Source organism: Gorilla gorilla, chromosome 8 (genome assembly GCF_029281585.2).
Source record: "Gorilla gorilla gorilla isolate KB3781 chromosome 8, NHGRI_mGorGor1-v2.1_pri, whole genome shotgun sequence".
Lineage (NCBI taxonomy): Eukaryota > Metazoa > Chordata > Mammalia > Primates > Hominidae > Gorilla > Gorilla gorilla.
Genome location: NC_073232.2, coordinates 92844882 through 92867174, shown reverse-complemented (window position 1 = coordinate 92867174; position 22293 = coordinate 92844882). Strand labels below are relative to the sequence as shown.

Genomic DNA, 22293 nt, shown 5'->3' with positions numbered 1-22293 from the left:
CCAGAAGTGGAATTGTTGGATCATATGGTAATTCTATTTTTAACTTTTGTGGAACTACCATACTGTTTACCATAGCAATTGCACCATTTTACATTTTCACTAACAGTGCACAAAGGTTTCAATTTCTCCACATCCTCATCAACATCGGTTATTTTCCATTTTTTAAAATAATAGCCATCCCAATGGGTGTGAAGTGGTATCTCATTGTGGTTTTGATTTGCATTTCCTAAGTCAAAGTGAGATTTTTGCACTAAAAACAGGTCTAGCACAACCAAAGAATGATTTTTTTAGTAAGTAAAAAACACTAGCACTCTCAAAAAGCCATGTTGCATGAAAGCATATTTTCCCTAACATCCTTGTGATAAGAACCTCATGAAGCCCATTCCATTCTCATTCTGTAAACCAAGAGGTTCAGAACAGACATGCAAACATCAGTGGCATCCACATTTCTTATCCCAAGCAGGTTTTAACAATCCCAGGAAAACCTTGGCCCCGAAGTCAGAAAGAGAGCTTAAAAAAATCTATTAGCGACCAAACGGTATTTATCTATAAAGAATGATATTGTGAAAATGTCTTTTTTTTTTTTTTTTTGAGACTGAGTCTCGCTCTGTCGCCCAGGCTGGAGTGCAGTGGCGCGATCTTGGCTCACTGCAAGCTCCGCCTCCCGGGTTCACGCCATTCTCCTGCCTCAGCCTCCCGAGTAGCTGGGGCTACAGGTGCCCACCACCACGCCGGGCTAATTTTTTGTATTTTTAGTAGAGATGGAGCTTCACCGTGTTAGCCAGGATGGTCTTGATCTCCTGACCTCGTGATCCGCCCGCCTCGGCCTCCCAAAGTGCTGGGATTACAGATGTGAGCCACCACGCCCGGCCTGTGAAAATAATTCTAAGTGAGGGCAAACTACTAAATAAAACCTCATATTTGTCCCAACACCTAGGATTGGTCACAGAAGCAACAAGTTGCCTTCTGCACATTCAAACTTGCCTGCTGAGCCCAGTGTCCACCATCAACACGTGCAATCCTTCTGCACCACTGCTCACTGTTAATTCATTAAACAAAATACAAATAAAAACACTGCAAAATCATCTACCTGGGCTTTGCTTCAAAATAATCCAAAGGGTTGGGCAGGGGGATACAAATCAAATAAGCTAGATGGTGGGAACATGGAGTTCATTTTATTATCCTACTTTTATATTTTCTCCATTTAAAAAAAAAAGAAAACTTATCTGCAGAGGTAAGGGCTTGGGCATTCCACTTTATACATTTTCAGCAACCTGAGGCAGACACTAGGCAGCTGAGAGTGCTACGTCACAAGGAAAACACTGAGGCTTAGCCAGGTCACTCAGCTCAGGGAGGCCCTGGGTGCCCAGAGCCAGCCCGGCACCCTCCTGCTATACCGTGAGCTTCCCAGAGGTCTGTGCGCCCGTCTCAGGCCTCACCCCACATTGCCAGCTCCATTGCAAATGAAGACTGCACATCACTACCAGGAACCCAGTGGGGAGGGTCCAGCAGCTTCCCCCTAAGCAAGGCACTTGGCCTCTCACTCTTATTTCCCAACCAAGCTCTCTCATGTTTGGTCTTCCTGACTGTTCCTGTTTGTTCCTTCCTGTTCTGCCCCAATGCACACTAACTGAAAAATGATTAACTTTCAACACACATTGCCAAATCTGCAAAAGCCCAAAAACACTGCAGCACCCTTCAACCACCAAGCAGACTTGCTACCATGCTGGATTCACGCACTCCACTACTGGAATATAGTGCTGCAAACGTGTTACTGGGCAAGTTAGTAGAGCTCCCTGATGTCAAAAACTCTCTCCTGAAACCCTCTGAAGAAATGAAGATACCAGGGCTCTCAGCCACAGCAGTAGTGGAAGAGTGTTGCTCTAGCTGCAGAAATCAAGATGAGAGTCAGAGGTTGAGGCACAAAGCCAAGCAGCACACCCACAGAGAGGAGCAACAGGGTGTCCAAGTGCACAAGTGACAGACTGCCTGCCTAGCCCAGCGAACCTCCACCATATACTTGCCTGGGGGTGCGGGATGGTGGAGGGGAACACCAGGTAAGGCCAGAGGGCTCTCCAGACAGGAACAATGCTACTCTGAGAAGCCATACATCATGACGATGGAGCATGGACTCCCGCATTAAGAGGGACCCAGAGGCACCACATCAAATATCCAGCAATGCCCTATTCCAGGGACAATGATGCAGATGTTGGTGCAAAGTTATCGGACCACAGGAAAAGATGTGGGCTAAAAGACCAAGCCATTGAATCCCACCTTATTTCTCTAGGACAGAAAATCCCCAAACATACTAAGATAAATCACCAGGAGATGAGGCTGTAAAATCAAGCTTGCAAGGCTGAGAAGGCTTAGTAAGTCTGCCTTGTTTTCAAGAGTTCCAGTCCCCATAGGAGATGCCAAATCTGCAGTAGAAGCAAAATGTGACATCATGGCCACTCATTCTGTCCTTCTTTCTCCACCTACCCCCACACAGATATTCATAAACTATGTTTAATGGTTTTCAAAGACTCTGTGCATAATCATGTCCCCAGGCCCTCCTGCACAGAATCAATGTCTGCCTCTCCCTGGACCAATCCCACTGGCAATAAACACATGCTATATCTCCCTTAATCCCTTGACCATCTCCAGCCAGTGTCCAAATTTTTCTTCTCCTCTTTAAGGCAAGCATCCTTGGAAGAACTGTCAATAGTCATCCCCTTCACTTCTTTACTTCTCATTGGCTCCTCAGCCAACTCCAGATGGGTTTCTATCCATCCGCCCAGATCCCCTACCCAGAGCTCACAGTGGTCCCGTCAACATCATCAACAACCTCCACTTTGTCTAAGCCATTACCAATGTCCTGTCCTCATCCTTCTTCACCTCCCTGCACCATGGTTGACTGTGCCTTTCTACTTTAAAGGCTTCTACAATACACAATCTCCTGGTCTTCCCTTTACCACGGGCCACTCGCTCTCAGCCAACTTGGGAGTGGGTTTTCTTCCTCGACCCAACCTCTAGCATCCTAGGGCTCAATATTCAGACCTCTCCTCTTCTCAGTCAACACACCCATCTTCCATGCTCTCATCTGGTCCAGCCCTTCCTCTGATGGTGGTTGGCCAAGACTTCCATCTCCAGGACAGTCAATGACAAAGGAAATAGTATCTCCCTGAGGCTGGCTATGAGATAACTTAAATGTACCCCTTCTACCCCAAATCCCATCTCAGAACCTGGTACCACCATCCATCCCCTCACTCTGCAGTCACTCCAAAATCAGATCACACCACCCAACTTACAAGCCTTCCAATAATTATTTAAAGCAGTAGAAAGTAATTCCAACTATTTATTGAGACCTGTATGATCCTCTGTGACCTGGCTCCTGCATGCCTCTGTCCCCACCTGTGTCCCTTCTCCCACTTACTCAGCTCCAGCCACATGGCCTTCTGTTTGTCCTTTGCACACACAAAGCTCATTCCTGCCTCAGGACCTTTGCAGCTGCCATTCTGTCTGTCTGGAGCATTCTTCCCCAGACTCCTGCTTGGCTGCCTCTTCATTAGTACTCAAGTTTTCAGCCCACAAGTCACCTCCACAGAATGCCTGTCCCTGGTCACCCTATCCAAGGAGCTTCTCCCTCACTGTCCTGTTGCTCAGGAGGCTAACATGGCTCTTGGTTACACATAAGCACTACAAGGATAAGACTTTATTGCCCTTGTCTGTTATCACCTCCCAGAACCTAAAACAGGGCCTGGCCCATAGTCAGATGCACACAAAGTACCTTGCTGCTGATGTCTCATTGGGGCACTCCCAGGATCGGAACAGGGGGCAGGTAGGGGAGACAGACAGGCATCTGGGCCACAGCCCCAAGGCTTCCTGAACCCCCAAGGCTGGGTTGGCCTTACTCGGGCTTTCAATCACCTCGGCCTTTGGCCTTCCCCCATCCCCACAGCTGCAACTGGTTCTGTGAGGGTAGGGGTCACTGACCCTGCCCACCACCTTATCCCAGAGCCTTACATAGTGTCTGGCAAATCAAGAGTGTGTGGAAAACCATAATTTACTGAATGAAGGACTAAACAAGGGAATGTGGCCACTCTCATCCACTTACCCAGAAGATGATGTTGTAGCTGAAAAGGAGGTACTTGTACCAGCAGCTGACCTTGGCGTTAGAGTATCTATAATAGTGCATCTTCTGAGAAGCAGAATCTGCGGAGAGATGTGTGACTAGTGAGATGGCAGGCTCAGTGTTAAAACCTTTCCCCCAAACCTGCTCATATGCGGATTCTAGAAAGCTCCTGATCATTTCCCTCATGACCCTTTACTGGTCCAAGCAGAGGCCTGATACCAAGGCCAGGTATAGGTAATGCAAAACTCAGGTTAAATCAGCTCTCCAAAAGACAAACGAAAGGATAAGTGAGATTTTTGAAAGGAAGAAAGATGCTTTTTAAGTGTCTTCTAAGTACCAGAAATTCTGCTTGGAGCCTTCCCAAATATTGATCTCATCACCTCTCGATTGGGAATTGATTTTTTTCCACTTCATGGTTGAGGAAACCATTCAGAAAGGTCACATGACTTGCCCAAGGACGAGACAGCAATGACAGCCCAGGATTGGAACCAAGGACAGGGGACTTCACAGTCTACGTTCTTTCCACCCACCAGAGCCAACAGAAGAAACGGGCTTGACCACAAAGAGCCATGTTTGGGAGATGAACGTGCAGGCAGGTCTGGACATGATCCAACTGTGCCCAGTGAAGAAAAGCCAAGATGAGGGCTCCATGCTCATTCATGCAACATTTTCTGAAAACCTCTGAAGCTCAGCCCTCAGAGGTGAGGAAGGCCACTGCAGCCAGCAGCCATCCCCCTGCTCCCTCCCTCCCCTGTCACTCGCCCCCCACTCCACCTCAACCCAGACTATAGCCATAGCTTTGTCCTCCAGGGCTGTAATGAAGCTTGGACTACACAGCCTATGTGGGAAGACCCTGTGAACTACAGAGTGAAGGGTGGGGCCACTGTTTTTTATCTGTGTCTAACCCTCAAAGCAACCTCAGAGATCCTACTGCAGGAGGGTGCTATTTCCGAGGGACTTTTCTGACGGCCTGGCCTACCTTTGCTGCTTTCCTTTTTGAACCCCAGTGGCAATCCAGGTGGACCCCGAAGTCCTCCACGGTCCCCTGCCCCCAGTGCAGTGGCTGAACAGTGGGGAAGGAGGGAGTGCCTCAAGTGCACAGGTAGGGACAGGAACAGAGGCCCGTAGGGCAGTGGTCCCATGCCAGCCCCCTGCTCACCCCCCACTTCCCAGGTGAGGAGAGTAACACAGCCCAAGGCGAAAGGAGACAAGTCCACCCTAGAGGTGAGGAGGCAACCCACCCACATCCGCCAGTGAGAAACCAGTTTCCACGGAGTGGCTACTTGCAAAACCCCTTCCTGTGAGGCAGCCACGGCAGGCTGGCTGCTGGTCTGCAATGTTCTGAGAAAGAAGTGCCAAGAAGGGACATGAAACCACACTCCTCTGGAAACGGAACCTGTGACCGCTCCACCTCTCCCACGGTGTGGAATTGACGGGCACAGCCTAGACACCACCACTCACCCACCAGACCCTCCTTCTGTCTGACCTCAGAAACCAGCTGGGGAGAATGACAGGCAGACGGCTACCCAGCTGCCCTATCCCCACCTCCCCACTACCACCACCCCACCATCACAAGAGCACATCCATAAAACTTGCCTCCAACAATGAGTGTGAACACAACCACCTGTTGCCCAAGGACTCTACAGGACACAAGGACACACACAAGGCCTGAACACTGTATGGGCCAGAGCGGCTGCAGGGAGAAAAGGAGCTCTCAAGGAAGAGACACAGGCGCCTTCCTTCAGCAACATGACCTCAGCCCATGCAAGTCCCTGTTCTCTCAGGACCTCAGCATCCTCAACTAAAGTGGGGCTTTTAGTGACCTGCTCCAATGTCACTGGCATGAGGGTCCTGGCTGGCAGCATCAGAATCACTTATTTTAAATACAGATCCCAGCCCCCAACACAAGGTTCTGGTAAGAAGGTCTGCGTTGGAGCCCTGAATCTGCATTTCCAACAAGTCCCCCACCCCTGCCCCCACGGTGATACTGACATGCCAGCAGACCCATGCCCAGCAGATCAGGTATCAGCTTAGGCACTGAGGGCTGCAGCAGTCCCCTTGGGGATCTTACAAAGGTAGACGGGCCTGTTGAGCTGTGGTGCAGCACGCGGATTCGCAGAGAGGGGCTCCTTGTAGGCAACTAACTTAACGGTAGCTATAACTAGCATTCACCAGCTTGTTTCAAATTACAGGGTTCCAAAGCACTGGGTTGGTTTGTTAATTTTTTGTGTAAGTAGAGATAGGAGTCTCACTATGTTATGTTGCCCAGGCTAGTCTCAAACTCCTGGCCTCAAGCAATCCTCCCGCCAGGGCCTCCCAAGTTGCTGAGATTACCTGCATGAGCCACCACACCCAGCCAATGGTTTGACTTTTTAAATTGTTCTTTTTTTTCCCTTCAGGGGAGGGTTGGGCTACCCAACCATAAATCCATGTCTGGATTAATGCATATAGGATGAAAAAAAATTTTAAACCTAAAACTCAAGTACATTTATCACAGAGAACTGTCAATTCAGCTGGAAATGCCTTATGAGGCAGAAAAATGTTCTAAGCAGTAGAAACTCTATTCTTTTTTTATGGACAAGACAATCCCGCCTCCTCTCTTCCTCGTGGTTCCCAGAGCAGCCTGGAAAGTAGAAGTCTGTGCCCTCCAGGGAGCTGGGCCTCAGGAACTAAGGAGGGCTGGTGCGAGCCATGGAATCCAATGCCTTGGGATCCTATAGAGTGCTCCTTTGACCTCATTTAACCCAACCCTGTAAATAACTCTCCGGAAGCAGTAAGAAAAGCCAAACTTCCCCCTTCCTCCTTGATGAAAGCTCCACAAAGAAACCAGCTCATTAGCAAACGTGTCTGTGTGCTTTCCACAGTGTTGGTGGCTCACCTCTGCTCCCCTGCCCGGGGCCTTTGCAAAATGACTGTCCTGTGGCAACACAGGGAATCTCAACCTGACAGTCCCTGGTCTCCTGCAGCTCACACCCATAAAGTGTACAGAACATGGAAAGGCTACAGGGAACACTTCATGGGGATGCAGTTGGCAGGGAAGCCAGCGCTCTGGAGCAAGGATTCTCCACAGGGCGCCTGGCTTCCCTCACCATCTGCTACTTCACCTTCCACCCAACACGCATGACCAACCAGGAAACAATTCTGCCTTCAGATGCTGGGGTCCACACCTACACCCGTCAGGGACTCTCACAGCCACGTCCTCAACTCCAAGCCCTCACTTCCCCCCGGTAACATCAACACTCGAAACTACACTAGGGGCCACACTGCAGAATAACTAGAAGAAACCCTCTCTCATCCAAGAAGAGGTGTACCACACCCAGACAACGTATCCTGATGCACGTGCCACTTACAACCCAGAGCACATGCACCGCCAGTATTATGCCATTTTTGGCCATTTTTGTACAACCCAGGATAACCCCATGAGGTCTAGGGGTGGGGCTGTCCCAGTGACACTTTTTCCCCCATCCTCAACCCACAGAAGAGGAAACTATTGCAATAAACTGTTGAAAAGAAACATTTCAGTTTTCCTTCTCCACTCCCCCCTTCCCCACACCTGCCACCCACCTAACCTCGGGACAGGGAGGGAAGGCACCTCTCAATCTGTCCCTCTCTGCTGTGTTGGCCAGCGGGTTGGAAAGCAGGTCCTGACCCTCTGTGGGGCTGGCAGATCCTGGTCTCCACATAGTTTAAGCTGAAGAAGGTAAATGGGAGACTCATTTGGACTCCAGCCTAAGCCACATCCTCCTACACAGTGTAAGGTGGCCTTCTGACTGTGGAGGGGTAATGATGGAGCTGCACAACAGGTATGGCTCGGAGGCTTCAGAACCCCAAGGGAGGAAAAAAGGACTGAGCGCTCCTGAGCCACCAACGGAGCTACTAGGGCATTTACACAAAAATACAGGAAGGCTGATAAAGGCAGTAGTGCTGAAACTAGAACCCAGATCTGACCCAAAATGATTCCCAAAATAACCATGGTCCCTAGCATCTCACCTCATTTGATAAACCACATCATACTGAAGGAAGGCAGAAGTTAGCCCTCTATGAGCAGATGCATCCACAAAGAACACCAACACCCTTTATCTTACACACACGCACGCACGCATGACTAAGAACCTTCCTAAAAGTAGAGATGGGTAAACTTTTCACAAATGTTAGGTACCATTCCAGCAGAGAAGAATCTCCAAAAGCTATTTTGTGTGCAGAGAAAAAAAATTAAGATCTCAAACTGTCTCAACTCTAAGAATGTGATAGAAAATAAAGCATCAGTGTGGCAGGAAGGAGCCAAATGTTTATCAAAATACCAACTTCTCAAAACGGGGCAAAGGGAGAATTGTTTAACAGTAGTGAGATAACTGGTTAGCAACTTGAGGGGAGTTAAATAATAAGCAAATAACAACTTACAGATTTAAAGGGCATACGCACATACACGCACACACCACACCCAGAGAACAGGGTTTTCAAGTCCATTTTACCCTCCTTCAACTTTTGAGGCAACAGGAAAAAACAATTCAAAGCACAAGACTACCAAGCCTGAACAGATAACAAATCTAAAAAATCCCCATGAATAAAAGTAACATTAAAATAAAAAAGGAAACACAAATGTTATCTGCAGCTGAAAAAATTATGACACAGTAAATATCTGCAACCTATAGAGACCCATACTTCAAAAAGACCCCGTTGTACACAAATGAACAAAGGATATGAACATTATACACAAAGGAAAGAATAACAAAGGGAAGAATAACATAACAAATGGAAAAATAAGCCTGCGCAACAAGGCCAAACACCATCTCTACAAAAAGTACAAAAATTAGCTGGGTGTGGTGTCTGAAGTCCCAGCTACTTGGGAGGCTGAGGAGGGATGATCGCTTGAGCCTGGGAGGTCAAGGCTGTGATGAACAGTGATCACACCACTGCACTCCAGTCTGGGTGACAGAGCAAGACCCGGTCTTTAAAAAATAAAAAAATAAAAAAAAAAGGAAAAATTTTCAATGTCACTAGAAATAAAACTTAAAGACAATCCAGATATACTATTTTACACTTTTTTTTTAAAACAAGTCCCACTCTGTTGCCCAAGCTGGAGTGCAATGGCGCACTCAGCTCACTGCAACCTCCGCCTCCCTGGTTCAAGTGATTCTCTAGCCTCAGCCTCTGGAGTAGCTGGGACCACAGGTGCATGCCACCAGGCCTGGCTAATTTTTGTATTTTTTGTACAAACGGGGTTTCATCATGTTGCCCAGGCTGGTCTTGAACTCCTGAGCTCAAAGCAATCCGCCTACCTTGGCTTTCCAAAGTGCTGAGATTACAGGCGTGAGTCACCGTGCCTGGCCTATTTTACACTTTTTTTTTTTTTTTTTTTTTTTGAGACAGAGTTTCGCTCTTGTTGCCCAGGCTGGAGTGCAATGGTGCGATCTTGGCTCACTGCAACCTCCGCCTTCCGGGTTCAAGTGATTATCCTGCCTCAGCCTACTGAGTAGCTGAGATTACAGGCGACCGACACCATGTCCAACTAATTTTTGTATTTTTGGTAGAGACAGGAATTTCACCATGTTGGCCAGGCTGATCTCGAACTACTGACCTTGGGTGATCCGCCCATCTCAGCCTCCCAAAGTGCTGGGATTATAGGCATAAGCCACCACACCCGGCCTACTTGACACTTTTTAATTTAACAAAATTGCCACCACTATTGTGGCAAACACATTTATTCCTTGTTGGCAGCAGATGAAACGGTTACTACCATTTGGTAGCAATATGGTTACATTTACCACCCAAAAAAAGGTCACACCCTTAATCAATAAACTAATGACTAAGAATTTGCCTCCAGAAAAAGAATACACATTAAGTGAAACATGAACCTCATGGTTTGCAATTATGAGACAATTTGTAAGCATGTGTTTAAAGGCCAAAGTGGAATGTTAAGAGCATGAAAATGGCTGCATGGGGTGGTGGTGGACTTACAAGTGATTTTCCAAGAAGGTTTCCAGCATCACACTTACCATTACCACCTTTGTATTATAAATGAAAATGGGGCCACTGCTGGTTGGAGGTGCCCCTGCTGGGGAGGAGAATGCTTGCTACAATATGATAAGGCTGGCAGTCATCATAAACAGGGCTCCTTGGCTTCAGTGTTGTACTCACCTTTAATATTCCTCCCTCCTGCCCTTTTTTAAATTAAAAAAGCACATTCTCAACCGTAAAATATCTCAACAATTCATAAGTGTGAAAAGTGAACTGGCTGGCTGGGCAAAGTGGCTCACGCCTATAATCCCAGCACTTTGGGAGGCCGAGACAGGTGGATCACCTGAGGTCAGGAGTTTGAGACCAGCCTGACCAACATGGTGAAACCCCATCTCTACTAAAAATACAAAATTAGCCAGGCGTGGTGGCTCACGCCTGTAATACCAGCTACTCGGGAAGCTGAGGCAGGAGAATCGCTTGAACCAGAGAGGCGGGGGTTGCAGTGAGCCGAGATCGTGCCATTGCACTCCAGCCTGGGCAACAAGAGCGAAACTCCGTCTCAAAAAAAAAAAAAAAAAGGAAAAGAAAAGTAAACTGACAATGAGAAACCACTAAACAAGGGTTTTCAAATCTTATCAGAACCCATAGTAAGAAATACATTTAACAAAAGTCAATCCAGTGCACATGCACACTCACATGCACAACTAAAATGAGTTTTGTGGAGGCCGGGCACAATGGTTCATGCCTATAATCACAGCACTCTGGGAGGCTGAGGCAGGTGGATCACTTGAGGTCAGGAGTTTGAGACCAGCCTGGTCAACATGGCGAAACCCCGTCTCTACTAAAAATACAAAAAATTAGCCAGGCGTGGTGGCAGGCGCCTGTAATCCCAGCTACTCGGGAGGTTGAGGCAGGAGAATTGCTTGAACCTGGGAAGCGGAGGTTGCAGTGAGCTGAGATTGCGCCAGTGCACTCCAGCCTGAGCCACAGAGCGAGACTCCATCTCAAAAAAATAAAAATCAGTTTTGTGAAATATGTCCCCTTATCACATGCCGTGCATTGTAGATTTGCTTTTTTCTTTTCATTTTTCAAAATCATAACTGCACATAATCTAAGAATCAACTACTGTAAAAACCGTGTTGAGAAAACAGCAGATTCCAGCCCTTAAGTCAGGTTTTCCCTTTCTAGGTGACACTTCCAACTTCTAGCTGACTCTTGATGTTTACACCCAAATATCTCTTAGAACCGTCTGCATATAGGCTGAGCGCAGTGGCTCACGCCTGTAATCCCAGCACTTTGCAAGGCTGAGGTGGGAGGATCACGAGGTCAGGAGATCGAGACCATCCTGGCTAACATGGTAAAACCCCATCTCTACTAAAAATACAAACAATTAGCCGGGCATGGTGGCAGGTGCCTGTAGTCCCAGCTACTCGGGAGGCTGAGGCAGGAGAACGGCATGAACCCAGGAGACAGAGCTTGCAGTGAGCGACAGAGCGAGACTCCGTCTCAAAAAAAAAAAAATTAGCCAGGCGCGGTGGCCCATGCCTGTAATCCCAGTTAATTGGGAGGCAGAGGCAGGAGAATCGCTTGAACCCAGGGGGCGGAGGTTGCGGTGAGCCGAGATCGCGCCATTTTGTATTACAATTCCCCAGCTTTTCAGTTTTACGCATTATGCATCTGCTTTCTACCTTGGAAAAGGAGGACTTAACCCTTTACTCCCCATAAATCCCTCTCCCTGCAAGCCACCCCTCATGCTTGTCCTTTCCAATCTCTCCACTAATTAAACTGCAGTGCTGGCTGGAGTAATTTTCATAGTTGACCTTATTATGACCATGTGAGCTATCAGAGTGAGCAACATAACACATGATTTCTTTTCCCATACAACTTCTTGTTTTGTTTGCTTAATTTTCTATGAATTTATCAATATTTAACCGAAAATTTGATGTCAGTTGTCTAAATCTACCCGAGTTTTTTCACATCTGATGTTTTATTTCTATTTCTTCTTCAAAAAGAAATCCTCCTGGGGCCTTCGGAGATCCTTCCATCCGGACCAGTGCACAGAATTCCCTTTACATCTTTTGGGATACACCCTAAAGAAGATCCAGTCTTTGTTCACCTTCATGAGTTTCTTCAATGTGAAAGGCAAGTTTTTCACATCCAGTATGTCTGAAACATTTTTTTTCTACCTTCACTCTTTTTTTTTGAAACAGAGTCTCACTCCTTCACCCTGGCTGGAGAGCCCTGGCGCAACCTCAGCTCACTGCAAACTCTGCCTTCCGGGTTCCAGAGATTCTCCTGCCTCAGCCTCTGGAGTAGCTAGGATACAGGCATGCACCACCACGCCCAGCTAACTTTTATTTTCTTTTATTTTATTATTATTATACTTTAAGTTTTAGGGTACATGTGCACAATGTGCAGGTTAGTTACATATTTACACATGTGCCATGCTGGTGTGCTGCACCCATTAACTCGTCATTTAGCATTAGGTATATCTCCTAAAGCTATCCCTCCCTCCTCCCCCCACCCCACAACAGTCCCCAGAGTGTGATGTTCCCCTTCCTGTGTCCCTGTGTTCTCCTTGTTCAAATATGAGTGAGAATATACGGTGTTTGGTTTTTTGTTCTTGCGATAGTTTACTGAGAATGATGATTTCCAATTTCATCCATGTCCCTACAAAGGACATGAACTCATCATTTTTTATGGCTGCATAGTATTCCATGGTGTATATGTGCCACATTTTCTTAATCCAGTCTATCATTGTTGGACATTTGGGTTGGTTCCAAGTCTTTGCTATTGTGAATAGTGCCGCAATAAACATACGTGTGCATGTGTCTTTATAGCAGCATGATTTATAGTCCTTTGGGTATATACCCAGTAATGGGATGGCTGGGTCAAATGGTATTTCTAGTTCTAGATCCCTGAGGAATCGCCACACTGACTGGGATGCCCTCTCTCACCACTCCTATTCAACATAGTGTTGGAAGATCTGGCCAGGGCAATTAGGCAGGAGAAGGAAATAAAGGGTATTCAATTAGGAAAAGAGGAAGTCAAATTGTCCCTGTTTGCAGATGACATGACTGTATATCTAGAAAACCCCATTGTCTCAGCCCAAAATCTCCTTAAGCTGATAAGCAACTTCAGCAAAGTCTCAGGATACAAAATCAATGTACAAAAATCACAAGCATTCTTATACACCAATGACAGACAAACAGAGAGCCAAATCATGAGTGAACTCCCATTCACAATTGCTTCAAAGAGAATAAAATACCTAGGAATCCAACTTACAAGGGATGTGAAGGACCTCTTCAAGGAGAACTACAAACCACTGCTCAATGAAATAAAAGAGGATACAAACAAATGGAATAACATTCCATGCTCATGGGTAGGAAGAATCAATACCATGAAAATGGCCATACTTCCCAAGGTAATTTATAGATTCAATGCCATCCCCATCAAGCTACCAATGACTTTCTTCACAGAATTGGAAAAAAACACTTTAAAGTTCATATGGAACCAAAAAAAGAGCCCGCATCGTCAAGTCAATCCTAAGCCAAAAGAACAAAGCTGGAGGCATCACGCTACCTGACTTCAAACTATACTACAAGGCTACAGTAACCAAAACAGCATGGTACTGGTACCAAAACAGAGATATAGACCAATGGAACAGAACAGAGGCCTCAGAAATAACGCCACATATCTACAACTATCTGATCTTTGACAAACCTGACAAAAACAAGCAATGGGGAAAGGATTCCCTATTTAATAAATGGTGCTGGGAAAACTGGCTAGCCATATGTAGAAAGCTGAAACTGGATCCCTTCCTTGCACCTTATACAAAAATTAATTCAAGATGGATTAAAGACTTAAACGTTAGACCTAAAACCATAAAAACCCTAGAAGAAAACCTAGGCATTACCATTCAGGACATAGGCATGGGCAAGGACTTCATGTCTAAAACACAAAAAGCAATGGCAACAAAAGCCAAAATTGACAAATGGGATCTAATTAAACTAAAGAGCTTCTGCACAGCAAAAGAAACTACCATCAGAGTGAACAGGCAACCTACAAAATGGCAGAAAATTTTCACAACCTACTCATCTGACAAAGGGCTAATATCCAGAATCTGCAATGAACTCAAACAAATTTACAAGAAAAAAACAAACAACCCCATCAAAAAGTGGGCGAAGGACATGAACAGATACTTCTCAAAAGAAGACATTTATGCAGCCAAAAAACACATGGAAAAATGCTCACCATCACTGGCCATCAGAGAAATGCAAATCAAAACCACAATGAGATACCATCTCACACCAGTTAGAATGGCAATCATTAAAAAGTCAGGAAACAACTGGTGCTGGAGAAATAGGAACACTTTTACACTGTTGGTGGGACTGTAAACTAGTTCAACCATTGTGGAATTTTTATATTCTTAATGGAGACAGGGTTTTGCCATGTTGGCCAGGCTGGTCTCGAACTCCTGGTCTCAAGTGATCCGCCTGCCTCGGCCTCCCAAAGTGCTGGGATTACAGGATACCTTCGCTCTTGAATGAGTTTGGCTGTGTGCAGAGTTCTAAGCTGGGGATCCATTTCATTGAGCATGATGAAGGCATCACTCCCCCACCTCCTATATTCAGATGTATTGAGAAGCCCGAAACCACTCAGATTTCTGATCTCTGTATTTGACCTGTTTCTTTCTCTGTGTAACTTGTAGCATCATCCCCTTCTTCCAAGCATATTGACATCTGAGGGTACTAGTCTGAGTCTGCCTTCAACTACTTGGCTCAATATTCCACAGGCCCCTCCATAGAGAAGCTAATAACCTATTTCAGGCAATATTTTCCTCAATGATTTTGACACTTGCATTCTTCTCTGTTTTCCCTTTCGGTTAGCTCCTATCAATTGATGTGGGAAGCCTGGCTGATGCTTTAATTTTCTTACCTTTTCTGCCTTATTTATTATTCATCTCCTCATCTGTTTGCTCTGTTTTCTGAAAGACTCCCTGAACTTTATTTTCTAATACTACTACTGATATCTTTGCTCTGCTCTTATTTTTTAAAAATTTTCTGATAACTTTGTTTTCTAACTGTTCCTTTTTATTGTATCCTGTTCTTATTTCATGGATATAAGAATTTTTTTCAAAATGTTCTTTTCTCTAAATAGACTTCCTTTCAAATTGCTTTTTTTCATTTGTTTTGCTTTCCTTCCTATTAGGCACTTTCTTTAGCCATCTGGTAATCCCTGGCAGTCCGCATGACTAAGAGTGAATGACTCAGGAACTAGCTGGAAGCTCTGAGTCCTTGGGCAGCTAAGTTTCTGTCTACGATGATCTGGTTGGGCCATTTGCTGGGAAATCCCTGTTGTCAGCATCATCTGTATTTTTTTCCCATCTTAGGCTGGTTAGACTCCACAGTGAGGCCGCTTTTCATCTATAAGGGACTGGCTGTCAATGTTCTAGAAGCTAAAAGGGGTTAGAAGACTAGAGAATGGAGGTGGTCTCTATATTAACTCCCAAGAATACCTGGAGGCTCCTGGGCCCTTGGTTTTTCCTTCTGCAGAAATGTGCAACATGCAGCTAAAGTTGGAGGCCATCACTCAGCATCACAGTGGAAGGAAAGGAAGGGATGGAAGGATGTAACTGCATTAGCTGCTTTCAAACTATTCTTGTACTCAGCAACCTCTGATGTCCACGTTCCCCTCCCCCCACAAAAAAATCTCATGCCATCCACTCCTACATTTTAAACTGAATCATTCATGTACTCTTTGCTTGCAAAATTTTTCTTGCTGTTGTTTTCTTTCTCATTCTCCTTGTCCTCATGCACTGATTTCTTTTTTACAACTCCCTTTATCTTATGTGGGGTTTTAGGAGAAAGCAAAATTACATTTGTCTACTCAAACCACTATTTTTTACCCAGAAGACCTCTAGGAACATTTCAAAGTATTTTTAATTGCCACTTTTTTATTTAGCAAAGTGAAAAAATCAGGAAGTATAGTCCATTATTACATAAAAGAAAGGGCAAAAGAGACTTGGCACATGTAATTAAGGTTACTAATCAACTGATCTTAACATAGGGGGATCATCTGAGCTATCCAATGTAATTACATGAGCCCTTAAAAGCAGAGCTTCCTCCTGGTTGAGGGCAGAAGAGGAAGGCAGAGAAGCAGCAGCAGGATTTGATGCACTGTTGCTGGATCTGAGTACAGGGGCCACATGCGAGGACCAGTGAGGGACTCTAAGGGCTAAGAGTAGCCCTGGCTGACAGTTAGCAAGGACTCAGTCCCACATGTAGCAAGAAACTGCACTCTGCTGAAAACCTGAATGAGCCTAGAAGTGGATTCTTCCCAGAGCCTCCAGAGAGAAGCACAGCCCTGCCAACAATTTGATTTGGGCTTTGTGAGACCCTAAGGAGGGAATAAGTTGAGCTATGCTGGGCCTGGACCTCTGACCTACAGAAATTGTGAGATTTAATACAGTCAGCCTTCTGCAACCACAGTTCTGTATCCATGGATTCAGCCAACTGGGAATGAAAAATATTTGAAAAATATTAAAAAAACAAAACAAAACAAAAAATGATACAAGTAAAAAATACAGTAAAACTGCCTGTAATCCCAGCACTTTGGGAGGCCGAGGCAAGCGGATCACAAGGTCAGGATATCGAGACCATCCTGGCTAACATGGTAAAACCCCGTCTCTACTAAAAATACAAAAAATTAGCCGGGTGTGGTAGCGGGTGCCTGTATTCCCAGCTACTCGGGAGGCTGAGACAGGAGAATGGTGTGAACTCAGGAGGCGGAGCTTGCAGTGAGCAGAGATCTCGCCACTGCATTCCAGCCTGGGCGACAGAGCAAGACTCCGTCTCAAAAAAAAAAAAAAAAAAACAGTAAAACAACTATTTTCACAGCATTTACTTTTGTTTTTGAGACAGGGTCTTGCTCTGTCGCCTAGGCTCAAGTGCAATGGCGCAAACTGGGCTCACTGCAGCCTTGACCTCCCAGGCTCAAGCAATCCTGCCTCAGCCTCTCAAGTAGCTGGGACTACAGGAGTGTGTTACCAAGCCCAACTGATTTTTAAATTTTTTTTAAGAGACAGGGTCTCACTATGTTGCCCAGGCTGGACTCGAACTCCTGGGCTCAAGCAATTCACCTGCCTCAGCCTCCCAACATGCTTGTATTATAAGCGTGAGCCCCCGCACCCAGCCAGCCTTTACATTGTATTAGATATTTTTATGTAATCTGGAGATGGTTTAAAGTTTAGGGAAGAATGTGTGAAGGTTATATGCAAATACTACACCATTTTATATTAGGGACTTGAGCATCTGTGGATTTTGACATCATGGAGGGGGTATGTCCTGGAACCAAACCCCCTTGGACAGTGGAGGGATGACTGTATAAAAAGGATGGGGAGGCCGGGCACCACGGCTCATGCCTGTAATCCCAGCACTCTGGGAGGCCGAGGCAGGTGGATCACAAAGTCAGGAGTCCAAGACTGGCCTGGCCAAGATGGTGAAACCCTGCCTCTATTAAAAATACAAAAATTAGCTGGGTGTGGTGGCAGGCGCCTATAATCCTAGCTACTTGGGAGGCTGAGGCAGAGAACTGCTTGAACCCAGGAGGCGGAAGTTACAGTGAGCCAAGATCACGCCACTGCACTCCAGCCTGGGCAACAGAGCGAGACTCTGTCTCAACAACAAAAAAAAGGATGGGGAAAGGGGGCTGAAAAAGAACATCAACTCAGAACAGAGTGGACCTTTAACTTAAAACTTTTTTTCTCTTTTTAGAGACAGGATCTTAAACTCCCAGCTTCACATGGTCCTCCTACCTCAGCCTCCCAAGTAGCTGGGACCACAGGTGTGTACCACCACACCAAGTTAATTTTTTAATTTTTTGTAGAAATAGGGTTTCACTATGTTGCCCAGGCTAATCTCAAACCCCTGGCTCAAGAGATCCTCCCTCTGCAGTCTCCCAAAGTGCTGGGATTATAGGCATAAGCCATCACGCTCAGCCCAAAACTTTTAGATTTACAGAAAAGCTCATTATCTGTCCTATTGCCAGATTAGCTCTATCAAACATCACTGCAACACTGACACTCCCTTAAGAACCAGCTGTTTGTGAGCCTTGGATCCAGATTAAACTCCAGCCAGTGCTTGGCAGCCCCACACCCAAAGAAGTCAGGCCCTTGGCTCCTCCCACAGGGACCTTCAGAGGGGGAGGATGGCCGCCTGCACCCCTCCAATGGGGTGTCCTCTACCTCCAGTTCTTTAGCATCCCCTGATTCTGCCTGGCCCTGTTTGGACGATGCCCATTTCAGGAGCTTGCTGGAAATGTGGAATCTCAATTCCCTTCAATCTGCATTTCACTAAGATCCTGAATAAGATGAAAATTTGGGAAGCTCTGAGACAAGAGTCTCATTTTTTATATACTAATAAGGGGTCATGAGGGAGGAAGAGGGGAGAGAAACCCCAAGGGAAGGAAGCCGGATGACATGACAGTGGAGAAAAGTGAACTGAGTGTTGGGAAGGCCAGGCCCAAACCATGTGGCCTGACCCTGCACAAAGGCACTGCGAGCTCCCCAGGCTTCCTGAGAGTGATGTCCCTGGAGTGTTTGCCCCTCCTATGGGATAATCACATGCCTCACAACCCTCCAACACTACTCTGCTGATGGTTCCAGAGATGTGCATCTTTCCACACAAGCACCAGGCACAAATACCAGACAAAGCATGGACCAAGGGGCCCCACCCAGAATCCCTCAGCCTTCACCCACCCAGACACTCAGGAGCTTTCCTAAACTCCTCTCGCTCCAATACCTCCCCTCCCCTCACTCCCCTCCCCTCCCCTCCTGAGGGCACAGGTCAGTTCCTCATGACCTCTCAGGGAAGGTCTGAAGGTCTCTTACCCGGCTCTCTACCTTCAACCCCACCCCTCCTCTGGCCCCTCTTTTTCCTAAGGACCCAAGTGACAATGACAACACCCACCACCCATATCCTGAGCTACATACACCCCATGCCCCCAAATTATCCTTGCTATCTCTCCTTCCCTCTCATTCTCCGAAGCCAATCCTTCAACACCACCTGGCCTTTGAGGCTCCCAGAACTGGCCTCTGACCTGATCACAGGCCCATCCCTAGGAAGGGCAGCCACATCCCCCAAGGAAGGCGGAGTTTCTGCTGCACCTCTAGTAGCACCTGGGGCCTAGACATTCCTACCATCTGAGCAGGGGGTCTCTAGAGCCCACTAGGTGCTGGGGAACATTCACAGGCCAAAGGAACAGGCAGGCCCAGGGAGAGAAGCCTAGGAGGGGGCAGGCGAATATGAAAGGGAATGGGCCCCAGTAGGAGAGAGAATCACTAAGGCAGGCCAGGGCAGGCTGCTCAGCTGCCCACAGCAATCTCACCCTCTGAGGATGGAAGGAGGGGCTCGGCTCTGACTCACCCCTTAGAGCCAGAACTGTCCATGTACATCCCTGACCCATTCCCTCATTAACCCAAACGCCACATCCAGGGGCCACCAGAAACACTGCAAAATCAGACACCGTGGCATGTGAACCTGTGGTTTCCAACAAAAAAGAAAAAAAAAACTTTAATTAAAAAAAAAAAAAACCCACCATGGTGGCAGCAATCGCTCACTGGAGTGAAGAAGTTTGACTCTTTACTGTGGGAAGTCACTACACAGCTGCACAATGTTGGGGGGGCTGGATCCCCTCCTTTATCACAGGGTGACAAACACTGCCCTGGCACAGTGTGGGGAAGGTGGGCTCCCAGCTTCCAAGGCCATCAAGCCCCTGACCGCCAGCCCTGGATGGCCTCCACGTGCAGGTGCAGGAGAGGCTGGGCCCCAGCTCTGAGCTCCACCAGGCTCTCCAACGGGTCTGAGGGTCTCAGTGCCTGGCATCCTGTAAAAACCCTGATCTTAGTGACTGAAGCACTGTCAATTTCCACCACCAAAAACTCACAACCCAAAACCCGCCAAGTTCCAGGACACCGAGGGGCTTCCTCATTAACCTGGTGAGAGGAGGCCTCTGTCTACCTCAGTGCTGTCATCAGGAAAGCAGCAGAGTGGGTGGATTTGAGTCAGGGGAGTCCTCAGTGGGAGAAGCACTGGGCCTGGAATGGAGGTCACCTAGTCCAGTGACTTCCAAGCTTACTATTTTTATTATTTTTTAAGCTACAGGAGGCTTTGTTCAAAGAAACTCTGACCCAGAAACCCAACATGGAAGCAGGCAGAGCAGGACACTTTTATCTTCAGGTGGCTGGGGGAAAGGAAGGCTTCACAAGGTGCACACTAAAAACCATGGGACTACTGCGACTGATGCCATGCTCCACAGGACAGCAGAATGGCTCAGGAGCTGCCTCCAGAATCATATGGCAACTAGTTCAACAGAACTGTGATAGGCTTGGAAATGCATGTTTTGAAGAGCTGTCATTAACAGCAGCTTGAAAAAGCCCCCACTGGCCAATCTGGAACAATCTGAGCGGCAAAATAAACAATAATAACAACGGATTTTAACTCATTGAATAAAATAAGAATTCATGAGCCCATTCTAATACACACACAGAGATAAATAAACAGGAAAGAAGGAAAAGTTATGTGTAGCACAATGATACATAGCTACAGCAGTTCTGTATAGTTAAATGATAAATGTAGAAGGAATTATGGAATTAAATCATTGCATTCAACACCCAAGACAGAAACAACCGACTGTGCCAAGAATCTGCAATGGGTCCTAAAACCAGTCATGAGTTTGACGTGAAATAGCATACTGTATTTGCATAGTCTCAAAGTATCTCCCCACAGGATACTTACAAAGAACAAAATAGTAACTTAGAGGGGAGAAACCCAGCAGACATCACCATAAGCAAGCGATCATTGTCAATATCACCGGTAATGACTCAGACCCACATCATGTGCCTCCCAAGGGGATGCACCTAGAACTCACCATTTCCGCAGTATTCCTTACAAAACTGCAAAACTTGCAGCTAACCATGAGGAAACAACAAACAAACTTAAATTAAGGGAGATACTACAAAATAACTGGCTTCAAGTAACTGAAACATAGAGTTTGTGGTCCTTCTTGGAGGGAAAAAAAAAAAAAAAAGCAAACAAAACATTCAGGCCTTGGGCCCCATTGGAGATTTTCACTTATGTTTTTGAGACAGGGCCTCACTCTGTGACCCAGGCTGGAGTGCAGTGGCACCGTTCACAGCTCACTGCAGCCTTGACCTCCTGGGCTCAAGTGATCCTCCTACCTCAGTGCACACCTGCAGTCCCAGCTACATAGGGAGATGGGGTCTCCCTATGTTGCCCAGGCTGGTCTCAAACTCCTGCTTAAGCCATCCTACTGCCTCAGGCTCCCAAAGTGCTAGGATCACAGGCATGAGCCATCACGCCCAGCACCCATGAGAGATTTTCAGAATGATTCATCAGGCAGCTCATTCAACTGCACCAGCAGCCTCAGGGCAACACCTGCCCACCTAGGTGAGGCAGGGCCTGGTCACCCACACCTGCCACTCACCCCACACCTGCCACCCACCCCACCCCCACTTCTCAAATGGCTAGGCAAAAGGAGGCCTGGCACTTTGGCTTCCAAGTTGATGTCCCAACCTACTTCCCTCTGCCATTGAAGGTGAAGCTGCCCACTCAAGGGAGGATGCTAGGCCAAAGCAGGCATAGTGCACGTGTCCTATACCCATACCCTGATCATCATGACAGGCCTGTTTCTGAAAATCTAAGTCTACATGAAATGTCTATACACAGAATCCTTTTACGTGCCCCTGGTAAGAGCACATCAGAGCCTCTTCCTCAGCTAGTTGCAAACAAACGTGGAGAGTCTGGGCCCAGTCTACACTAGTATTCCCAATGTGAACAAGAACCCACGGGGTCCAAGGTGCTGTGCCTCCAGACCTCAGGAGGACTGGGCTGGGCCCTGTGGCATCCCTAGATCAGCAAGGTTGAAGCAAACCACCCAGCAATCCATCAGTGCACAGGCTCGCCTGCCAAGCCCATGGGGTGAAAAGGCTTTTGCTGTGGGAGACAAACACCTAAAGACTTGTTTCTACATGTTCAGGGCACTGCTGCATGTAAGACACCGAAAATGAGGCCGTGGAGACAAACACCAACTCAGAGTGGGACCTGTGCCTGACTCAGGGGACTCAGAACATGACTCCCTTCACTAAGTGCAGTCAAGTAGGTGCTGGAGGGCAGAGAGAAGGAGGTGGTGGTGGTGGCAAG

At 46.8% G+C, this 22293-nt stretch overlaps 1 protein-coding gene across 5 annotated transcripts in view; it reads right to left on the bottom strand.

Moving 5' to 3' along the window:
• The window catches only part of TSPAN14 (tetraspanin 14), a 65555-nt gene that overhangs the window by 26168 nt on the left and 17094 nt on the right, over nucleotides 1-22293 (bottom strand). For all 5 annotated transcript variants that reach the window (XM_055352460.2, XM_055352457.2, XM_055352459.2 and 2 more), the window contains exon 2: nucleotides 4097-4194. In XM_055352460.2, coding sequence (XP_055208435.1) covers nucleotides 4097-4177 — 81 coding nt within the window. In that variant the 5' untranslated portion in view covers nucleotides 4178-4194. The remainder of the gene's footprint in view (nucleotides 1-4096; nucleotides 4195-22293) is intronic.